This window comes from Saccostrea echinata, unplaced genomic scaffold (assembly GCF_033153115.1).
Source record: "Saccostrea echinata isolate AGI-Se365-2 ecotype Australia unplaced genomic scaffold, CSIRO_AGI_Sech_v1 ptg000002l, whole genome shotgun sequence".
NCBI classification, from domain to species: domain Eukaryota; kingdom Metazoa; phylum Mollusca; class Bivalvia; order Ostreida; family Ostreidae; genus Saccostrea; species Saccostrea echinata.
The window spans coordinates 5,815,888-5,826,479 of record NW_026889751.1 but is presented as its reverse complement, the minus strand read 5'-3'; the positions used below and the strand labels follow the sequence as shown (position 1 = coordinate 5,826,479).

At 35.2% G+C, this 10,592-nt stretch overlaps 1 protein-coding gene across 1 annotated transcript; it reads left to right on the top strand.

Moving 5' to 3' along the window:
- The first annotated feature begins 465 nt into the window (after positions 1–465).
- Positions 466–6,851, top strand: LOC133205955 (selenoprotein Pb-like). The gene is made up of 4 exons (XM_061341857.1): positions 466–522; positions 2,292–2,511; positions 4,093–4,290; positions 4,515–6,851. Exons 2-4 carry the CDS (start codon positions 2,489–2,491, stop codon positions 4,798–4,800), a joined length of 507 nt encoding a protein of 168 aa, XP_061197841.1. The 5' UTR covers positions 466–522; positions 2,292–2,488; the 3' UTR covers positions 4,801–6,851.
- Positions 6,852–10,592: the final 3,741 nt, after the last annotated feature.

The following is a 10,592-nucleotide window of genomic DNA, read 5'->3' as shown; positions in this document are numbered from 1 at the left end:
ATATTCAACATCACGGACAATTATCGTGATACAAAGAAATGTTGTCCTCATGCACTCGGTCAAAGTATATGAACTGCAGAGTGTATGTACCCTGAATTCTCAGAAGTTAAAATGAAAACTTGTTTTTACTTTTGCGCATTTCGTAATTGAAAAACATGCAGATAAACATGTTTTGCATCCTTTTTTTTACCTTTTGTGAATGCTTTTTGGTGTTGATAAAATACAATTGATAAAATCATCCAGTTGAAACAAGAAAAAAATGGATATTTATCTTCTATTATTTGATTTGATTGTGCTTGAAAGTTTGAACATGCAATGAATGGGCAGATAAAAGATTCAGAGCAAACTTTAGTCCAATTTATCACGTATCTGTTACAAATCACGTCCATAGTGTGAAGGTAGGTAATCTTAAGTAAATATAGTTAACGGTTCATATACCACGTGACCATCACATAATTCTACTGTCAGCTGATTTGATTTGGTGCCTGGACTGGACGTGTTTTACATAAACTTACCAAGAAGGTAAAAAAATTGAAACTTTTGTAATCTATTTATCTAAAAAAAAAAGGGTTTTGTTAAGTAGACGTAAGGCTCAATATTTTTCGTCCCCCAATTTATATATACATATTTTTTAATCTATTCACTTCTGTAATATATGTATCTTTTATCCATCATTTATCTGGATATGTAGGTCATATTTACTAAGTGTATGTAAATTCCTTTCTATGACGCACATTAACTCTTTCACAACAGTTGCAGTGCTATTTTTATATATTTGTAGAGTTGTTTTCTTTTTTAAATCGCATATAAAAATAGAGCTATACACAATAAAATGTGATCAGGTAATTGCAATTAAACGATATTGTCATAACCATTGGATACAATATAATCGTGCAATGGCGGGGTATCTGTGACATAGTATAAAGTCGTTGTACCATTGTAATATCATATCATGGTAAAATTGCCATTGTACAGATTGATTGATTTGATCAATGCAATTTGTAGTATTGGTATTGCCAATTTGCTACATAACATTCACAGGCACCTGTTTCCGTAATAATTTTTTAAGCCATAGTATAATTATACAAGGTATCTAACTTCGAATATCCCTCCCTATTCTCTACTGAGAAGTTGATGGCTCGTTTTAATACTCCCCCTCAACTTCTCTACGAAAGGCCTAATAAAAGCAGTTCAGAAATTGACTAAATGAAGAACCAAACCGGGTCCCACTTCGATCGATGTTTTAGGATTGATGCATTATAATAGACATATTTTGGATGCACAGATGTTGTTTTGCAATGGAAATGCGATTAAAAATACCGATTCTGCTGACTTAAAAACATTTATCACGGTAGAACACTTACTTGCGTAATCTGTGTCACCGGATTCGTTTATTCATTCAAAACTGCGTTTGAACCCGGTTGACCTCTAAAAAAGTCTAAAAAAAAAAATTTCCGGATAATTTGGCCTCAATGTTCCAGTGTTAAATAGTTATCCGGAGGAATAGTTTTAGACTTTTTTAGAAGTTCAAACGCAGTTTGGAATGAATAAACGAATCCGGCGACACAGATATCGCAAGTAAGTGTTCTATCATACAAAACGTGTTTTAAGTCAGCAGATTTGGTATTTTATTCGCATTTCTATGGCAAAATAACATCTGTGCATCCAGACTACGTCTATGATATCGCATCAGACCTAAAACATCGATTGAAGTCGGGTCCGGTTTGGTTCTACATTTAGTCAATTTCTGACATGCTTTTATTTGGCCTTTCGTAGAGAAGTTGAGGGGGAGTATTTAAACGAGCCATCAACTTCTCAATAGAGAATACTCCCTCCCCAGAATCGCAGTCATTTACACTTACTGGGAAAATGCAGCGAGCAGTTTTGACGCTCTTTAAGGAAATAAAAAAAATAATGACAAGCATGTCATATATAAATTAGAAGAGATTTGAAGATTAGATTAGAAAGAGAGAAAGGTAATTACCAGTTTACCAGTGCATTTTCTGAAAGTGTAAAAGACAGCGATTCTGGGGTTGGGGATACTCCATGTATTTCAGAGTTAGGTACCTTGCGTTATTATTATACTATGGGTTAAAAAAAATATAACGGAAACAAAGCCTGTGGTAGCATCCAGGTTATACCATGAAATAAAAGGCGAGAACAAAATCTCTCTAATAATCTTTCTAATAATTGTACAGTAAAGTTTAAGTTACCACAATAATTATAAATCTTGCACGGTGTAAAAATGCACATGTTAAACAGTCGGTATTAATTATTTCATTTTCTGTCAGTTTAGGTTCTACAAATTGTGATGCGGGGCCCCGGCCTATGGCTGGTCGTGTGGCTGACCGCTGCTGTCTTTTCCTCGACCCGGGGCCAGACTTGTAATGGGTCGATGCTTCCTTGGAGTACTGCCGATGGAACCGACCCTATCAAGATGGCGCGAGGAAACGTGACAGTGGTGGCGCTGCTGTTGGCCAGTTGACCAATGTGTCAACAACAAGCAGAAGGGTGAGTATCTCAGGAGAAAATACCGTATTCTGTTTTATAGCAGACACTGTTTAACTGTTTTACGATCGCTTTGGCTTCAAATACAATGCACAATTAACAGCTAGGCACCATCCTCGCAAGCCAGGGGTCCGTTGCCGTTGTCCAGGACCCCTGGCTTGTGAGGATGGCTAGGCACATACTAGATTATTATAACTTGAATGGTTCTTGCAGGTTTGCATTTGGACATCATGAAATAAATTTTTCTGAAAGCAGACCTATTTTTGTTTTCTTGTGAAGCAGAATTTATTAAAAAATTCAACATGAAAGGAAGTTTTTTTCGTTGTGGCCTTTCATCCGACATTTAGATATATATCGACGACGTTTTATCATGACAATATTCAGTTCTAGCTGTTCTTACGTTAAACGATGTATCACATTGAACTCGAAATATAAGACATTACAGAGTCTGACACATGTGTTTCATATATGGATGTCTTACTAAAGAAAACCATTGATGGCATACTAACAACTAAACTTTATGATAAATGTGATGATTTCAACTTTTCTATCTTCAATTTCCCTTATTTACGTAGCAATATCTCATTACCACATGCAAATGGCGTTTTTATGCCCCCAGTTAATCCGATACTCAAGAGCATGTTCCAAGTACGAACAATTTCTAAACGAGACAGGCTATTGACAAATGTATGTAAGTTGATTCAAGAATATCAAAAATCAAGCTTAAAGTCAAAATATTGCAAATTCTAAGGTCACTACAATGACGTTGTTTGCAAATACAACCTGTCAATTAAATCGAATCTTGACTGATATTTTACATACAAATTGTTATGCCATAATATTCACACTGAATTGTCGGATTTTTCCGCTTACCCGATCATGACAAGGGGTATACTACGGGTGTGACCGGTAGACACAGGATACTTACTCCTCGATGGCACCTGATCCCACCTCTGGTTTCAGAGGTCCGAATTGCTCTGCTAATAATTTGTATTGTTTAAATGGACTTTTGAGAACTATCACTGTTCGTTATCTACATATTTCGTCAATATTGAACATTTTAATTGTATGATAAAGGAAATCAACTTTCAGAACATGAATATAAATCAAGAATACCGATTGCTGTGACCTTATTTAAGAAATGGTGATATTTTATTTTATCAAATTAAGAAAACACTCCTAGCAGAGATTAAATTTTGCCATTATCCCAAAAACAATTTGTAAGGTTAATTTTGTGCTCGTGTCACTTTTTGCTGGCACATCATTTATTTTCTGCTTCTTAATAAGGTTTCACTAATACTGCACCTGTCATTTTCAGGACAAAGAGTTCCTCCTTAATGTAAATTGGTCTTTTATACGTCTCGTCTCTTGTTTAAATTATAATTGCACTTATGCTTTTCGACTGCTTTTTATTACACATCTATCTGTCTAATGCAAAATATATTAATCTATTTTCCTAAATTATAACTAATTTCATTTTAAACATTTTTCCTGAGAGTTAAACGTCCTTTAATTTCCGTTCAAATTAAAATTATACTCGTAATTAGAGATATAAATATTCTTCATCTTGCGTTCTTTTCACAGCCTGGAAACGTTAAAAAAAGCATTCCATAACGGAGGGATAGAAAACATTTCATTTTTCATTGTTAACCATGTTAAAGGAAAGAACTTCATTGACGAACTGGAGAGACGGGTGTCTTTCCCTGTGTATCAAGATCATCCCACCCTAATGATCCAACAGAAACTTAATGGAGGGATCGATGATCTATTCATATATGACAGGTAAAGATCATTATTTTGTGGCTAAATCAAGTTATCTGTAAGGACCATTTCTTGTTCACTTTTGTTGAAGAGAAATTATATATAATCTCATACGCATACAATTAGTCAATTACCCTTTCGGATAAGGAGCAAAACTTTTAGCATAGATAAGATTGTTGTAACCAAAGTCTTAAATAAACAACTTTATCTATGACTACATATGTAACTATTTTTCTGTTGATCAGATGTGGTACACTTGTGTATCATTTGAGAAAACCAGACAGCCTCATAACAGCAGGGGCCATGCAGAGTAAGATTTTGTCAGCATACCTGGACAATCTTTGTAACTGTAGTGTCAATTCTAAGGCTAAAGTCTTAACAAAAGTACAGACAACTGAACAAAGAAGGAATGAACAGAGGACCTCTCTTACCTCTGTCATTCGTCGACGCAGGCATGCAGTTAGCAATAGAGGTTCATCTCTCATATCAATGAACAGCGTTGCCTCTCGCGGTGGTCGTGTTCCAAAATGAACAACACACAGGTGAACAGCGATGCGTCGCAACCGTGCCTTACGAAATTTATTGGTACGAAGGTTATGAAAATTTATCAAGAAGTATCGGTCTAGTTATGAGCCCCAACACTCTTGTATATGTCCTCATCCATCTTCTGCTCTAAAAGAAGAGTGTGCTTGATACAGTTATGGTAGTTCTGATGCAATTAGCTTCTGATCTTGTCAAGAACGCACTTTCACTGTTTACAGTGAGTGTCTCTGTTACAATTGTCCGGCATTCCGTAGACGTCACCGACATCAGTTCCTGGCCGACAATACCAACTGAGAACTGCTGTCGAGCTGACATTGTAACCAAGAGAACGGACTGTCATCCACAGACTGCTCTTGACAACATCAGCTTACTGCATTAGAACGATCACCAAGGTGACACTGTCACCTTGAAGCAGACGATTCTTTGGAAGACTGTCAGTGACAGGGGTCTAGAGGATCCTGATCCTGACAGGAAGAGGGTGCCAATATTCAGTGACAGTGACCGTCAGAGGGCGCTTCCTGTCTCTGACAGAGTGGATCACCCACTTGACAATGACATCAACTACCATCAAACAACATCTCCTGACAGTGACAAAATAACCCAGGGGATATAGGCTCGCAGACCTGACAGTGACATCATGGGGAAGGTGATTGCCTCTGACAATGCCAGCAGTCATCCCTGGGCGATGTCACCTGACAGTGACCCATGGGAAATACAGTTGATGCATATGTCAGTTGTACCAATCCCAATGCGTTGACTGGACGGTGACAGTGACCAATGCAGACTAGTGTAACACGTAACTGACAATGACAAAGTGGTCGATCGAATGAAAATTCCTGATCGTGACAACATAGTGCAGGATCTTGACAGTGACAACAACTAGACAATCAAAACCTTTCCTGACAGTGTTTAGACCAACAAGAGACAGAAGCCTGATCTTGACAGTCCCCCATAGACACCACTGACAATTCTGACTGACAATGATATTCAATCAGCGGGGCTTGACAATGACAAACCCAGACATCTAGCGGAATTGTCTGACAAGAGAGAGATGGTCGATCTTGACAATGACACCCTATGTGACAATGACAGACCAATTCCTGACAATGTCGAACAGGAACATCTAATAGGGCGCCCTGCCTCTGACAGCGCCAGACTTGACAGTGACAGTATTAGATATCTTTTCTTGGTTGCTTTGTATTGGAGGTTATGTTGATGTTGTAGTTTTTGTAAATCTGCAAAAAGACTATCGCCATTTGTACTAATACCCCCGAACGAGAATTAACATATGTATTGTATGTTGTATAATTCATCTTTCTTTAATCAGCGTCATCAAAATGATATGCATTGAATCCTGTTTCGTCCTCTATAAATGACAATTTCCAGATAAAACCCAAAAGGTCTCTGTAGGTTTGATAAAATCAGAGGAACGACGTGATTCGAGCTACTTTTGAAAACACTGAATAAAGGGCTGTGTTATACAACTCAGAAGTAAACTTTTCATATAAATGTATTTGATAAAGTAGCATTCCAAAGTATTTATCATATATTTTAAATTTTCTGTTATTGTTTTCTGATGAAAGTGTATCACAATTTGGGTAAACATCTTCGGTTAAAAAAAAAAACAACAAAACAAACAAAATTCAAAACATCTATGTATAAAGTATTCTTAATGTAAAACTCTGAGAATATGAAACTGCTGTACATTTTTAAGTATTAAAATATTTTTGGTCAAAAATTAAAAAGATAACTTGCTTAATGTACTTGATATTGATATGCTTATATTTAAAAATATATATCATTTGAGAAAAAAGTGTATGTTATAAACTGAATGCGAAGGTGAATGAGGTGAAATTCTATTTGTGTGAAACATGCTTTGTTTGTCTATGAAGGGTCACTCTGAAACTTTAAAGAGAGGAGTGGGCTAGAATTTTAGAGATTTATAGCATATTCCACACTGATATTTTTCCAGAGAGACAGTTTATCATTTTTCTCCATTATAAGATTGTTAACGTTGAAAAATAAAGCAAAAAACTGGATATCTTAGTTGATTTTTTTTCTTTTTAGCAGTAGAAATGTGCAAATAAATTTCAGGTAAAATATTATCTCTGCTCATAAGTTTTAATTTCTGGTCATATCTTCTCCAACGTTTCTTAAAGGTAAATTAATGAAATAAGAAGATAAATAACCCCTAAAAACATCAGAAGTGGAATCAGATGCCATAGAGGAGTAAGCATCAGTTAGGATTTGGATTCTATGGGACACATTATTTCTCGATTAATGACCAAGAAAATATTTTTGGTCCATCCAAATAAACTATATATAAGTCCTATCCTGACCAGCCTTGCATACACCTTGAATCACATGGGGCATACTCCCATTATTCTTCAGATGCTACGTGACAATGTACTGGATAAGCCAGCTGCAGGGGCCCGTTTCATCAAAAATCGTAAAGGTTTTCACTTCTATATAAATAGGGATCTGACATATAGGGCCGGGCTTGGTTTTTTTCTCTACAAAAAGCTTGTCGATTTCCGTTCCGATTAATGACATAAGGCTGAATACATGTAACAATTTGTTTTTCATAAATCTTTCTTTCAGTGAGTAGAGGTAGGAGGAACACTTTCATTGATATTCTGAGTTTGTTATCTCCAAATGTAATAATTGATATTTTTCTTTACTTCTCATTGTACATAATGGTAATGTCTACTGTCTCTGGAACTCTATTTCTATGTCCAGGCTATTTATTTAACAACACATTTCCGCTGGATATAATAAAACATGTCATTAATGTGTGCAAATCATATAGGCCTAAATGAAATCCAGTGGAGTACAGTTACTGATATGTGTAGCCCTACTTTTTCAAAACTTAAGATCTTAAAACATTGACTGAAAACAAAAGTACATGTATGTTATTCTAAATATATTAAGGACATACGCAACGTACCTTACCTACTGATAAATTTTCAAGATATTCTTAATTTAAGATTATAGTGCCATCAGAAGTTCGTAGACAAAAGATCAGCATGCATTACCAGGGGTTTTGAAAAGATATCAATTGATGAAATTTTTTGTATAATTCAAAGAAAAATACACAAAAATTACTACACATATATTCTAGATGTTTTGTTTATCCAAACTTGTTTTAGAAGAAGCGTACAACAGCATATATAGACATAAAAATGTAGTACACAATTCCTTTAAGTATCGGAACTCTTCAAATCCAGGGAAAAAGACAATAAAGTTCAAACTACGTTGCGTATGTCCTTAAGCTCAAATAATTCAAGCAATACATAACATACTACATGCAACCCAGACAAGCACTAGTAGCACAGACAGAATAAAAGCAATGTGATTAAATTCTAAGGAATATATACAATTGAAATTCATCGCAGCTCAATGCTGCCGAGAATACCTGTATCGAGTAACACAGAGTGAGTTATTCTTGTCCTCGGAGAAAGTGTGCTTATACTGAGATTTATTCCGCCTGACTGACAACTGTACATTGGATTGTTACGATTTGATCTCTCTCTGGTGTTTCTTATATCAAGAATGGGAATGCATAAAGGATAGATAATTGAAGAAAAATACACAAGCCTATAAAAAAAAAATTAAAATAGTCTTTGAAAAGTCGAAAATTTAAAACTATAAAAGTGTGGCACCAGGTGGATTCGAACCCCCGACTTTAAATAAGAAAGTACCCACGATATTAAAGTCAGCGCATATATCAAATGAGCTATTCTGACAACAAGATTGATTGGTATAAATTTGAAGCAGATTGTCAAAATCAAGTTTACTTATTTTTTGTAGGTTTTTTGAGAATTTCGACCCTAGGGCAGGGGTGCCCCTAAAAAAATCCTATCTTAAATTATTCCTTACATCCCAACCTATCAAAATATCACAATTTTATTTAGGGGCAGGCCTGCCCTGAAGGACTTCTAGGCCAAAATTCATGCAAAAATCAACGCTTTAACGGACAAAATGGTGTTTGGGCCAACTTTGGAGGTTTATTGTAAAGTTGTAAATAATAAATTTTAGTTCTAAAATACAAATTTGAAAGATTTAGACATACATACGATGGAAAACAACAAATAAAGATTGATTTTTAAATGTCACTTTTTCCGGGAAATTGTTCTCTCCTATAGGTCAATTCTTTTGTAATAGTGAATACATCCTTTAAGCTTTAACTTAGGTGTACTTCCCGGGCTTAAGCCAAACTTAAGTCGGGCGTAATTTGCGTTTCATGAAGTGGCGTTTGTCTAGTTGTAAACGATACGCTTAGTCTCAGGACTAAGTCTTTGATAACGCTGTATTGCACATGCGCAAAAAACATAAACATACGTATTGTGTACGGTGTATGTAGAACAACACACGTATACATAAACTTAAATGAAAAATTACATGAATTTTTAGGGATCTTGTTGAAAACATGCATCTTAAATCTAATTATTATAAAATATTAACTACTTACGACATACCATTCGATTAAACTCCAAAATTAAAGGTCTAAGATATGGCATGTCAAACGTAGCAATATTCGATCTTTTCCATTTGCATTGTATAATTTTCCATTTGTATTGTATAATTTATATTTGTATTCTATAATTTTCTATTTGTATTGTATAACTTTTCATTTGTATTGTATAATTTTCATTTGTATTGTATAATTTTTATTTGTATTCTATAATTTTCCTTTTGCATTGTATAATTTCTTATTTGTATTGTAAAATTTCTTATTTGTATGCGATAATTTTTCATTTGTATTGTATCCGCAGATTGCTTATTTGTTTCGTTACGAAGGATTTCATTGGTCAAATTTCAGCCTGTATCGGGTTGAAGATGTTCCGGGTGCTCAAAGCAAACTGGGCTCATATGTATTTGCGTGCATGTTAGAACGGTCATTGGATTCTAAAAAGGGAGTGCTGGAAGATGGCAAATAAATAATTTGTCCTTAGAAATGTTGACTGAAAAAATAAATAATTTGACCTTGAGTGGTGGTACCTACTCCCACCTCCACCCCTTCCCCCACCCCCAAGAAACTGAGTTTTCGGGTTTGGGCTGATTTTCTTCTTTTACTTTTTCTCCTTGTCTCTGGTCATTTTGGAAATAAATATTCTCTCCTGCGAGAGAATGAAAATAAACAATCGGATTCGACACCCCCCCACCCCCCGAGAATCAAATGGTAGTCCCTTTGCATGCACGCAAATAGAGGAGCCGAGTTTATGTTTGTACAGAGTGCTTGATCGGAATTGTGGGAAGGGTACCAGACTAAGTTTGTGTTGGGCACCTGAAACCTTTATACAGACTAATGGCCAATGACATCCTTCGTAACGAAATAAATAAACAATCATCGGATACAATACAAATGAAAAATTTTCGCATACAAATAAGAAATTATACAATGCAAATGGAAAATATAGAATACAAATGAAAGATTACACAATACGAATGATTTTTTTACAATACAAATGGAAAATATAGAATACAAATAAACGTTATACAATCCAAATGGAAAATTATAGAATACGAATAAAAATCATACAATACAAATGGAAAATTATACAATACAAATAAAAAATTATACATTGTGACACGATTGCGGTGTTTTTCTTTGAAGTCTGCTGTTCTGTATTAGCAATACAGAACGGAGAAACAGTGGGCGGAGCTACTTTCCGTTCTGTATTAGCCATGTATACTGTCTTGTATTAGCCAACTGTTCTGTATCTAAAATACAGCACGGTCTAAAAATAAATCTGATTCAATTTATCAAAAGCACGTAC

Bases quoted from the DNA above. Each gene is read 5' to 3' on its own strand.
- LOC133205955 (XM_061341857.1), top strand. From the start codon at position 2,489: ATGTGTCAACAACAAGCAGAAGG. The intron at 2,512-4,092 runs GTGAGTATCTCA...TTCTTTTCACAG, and splicing joins TGTCAACAACAAGCAGAAGG to CCTGGAAACGTTAAAAAAAG. The intron at 4,291-4,514 runs GTAAAGATCATT...TCTGTTGATCAG, and splicing joins GATCTATTCATATATGACAG to ATGTGGTACACTTGTGTATC.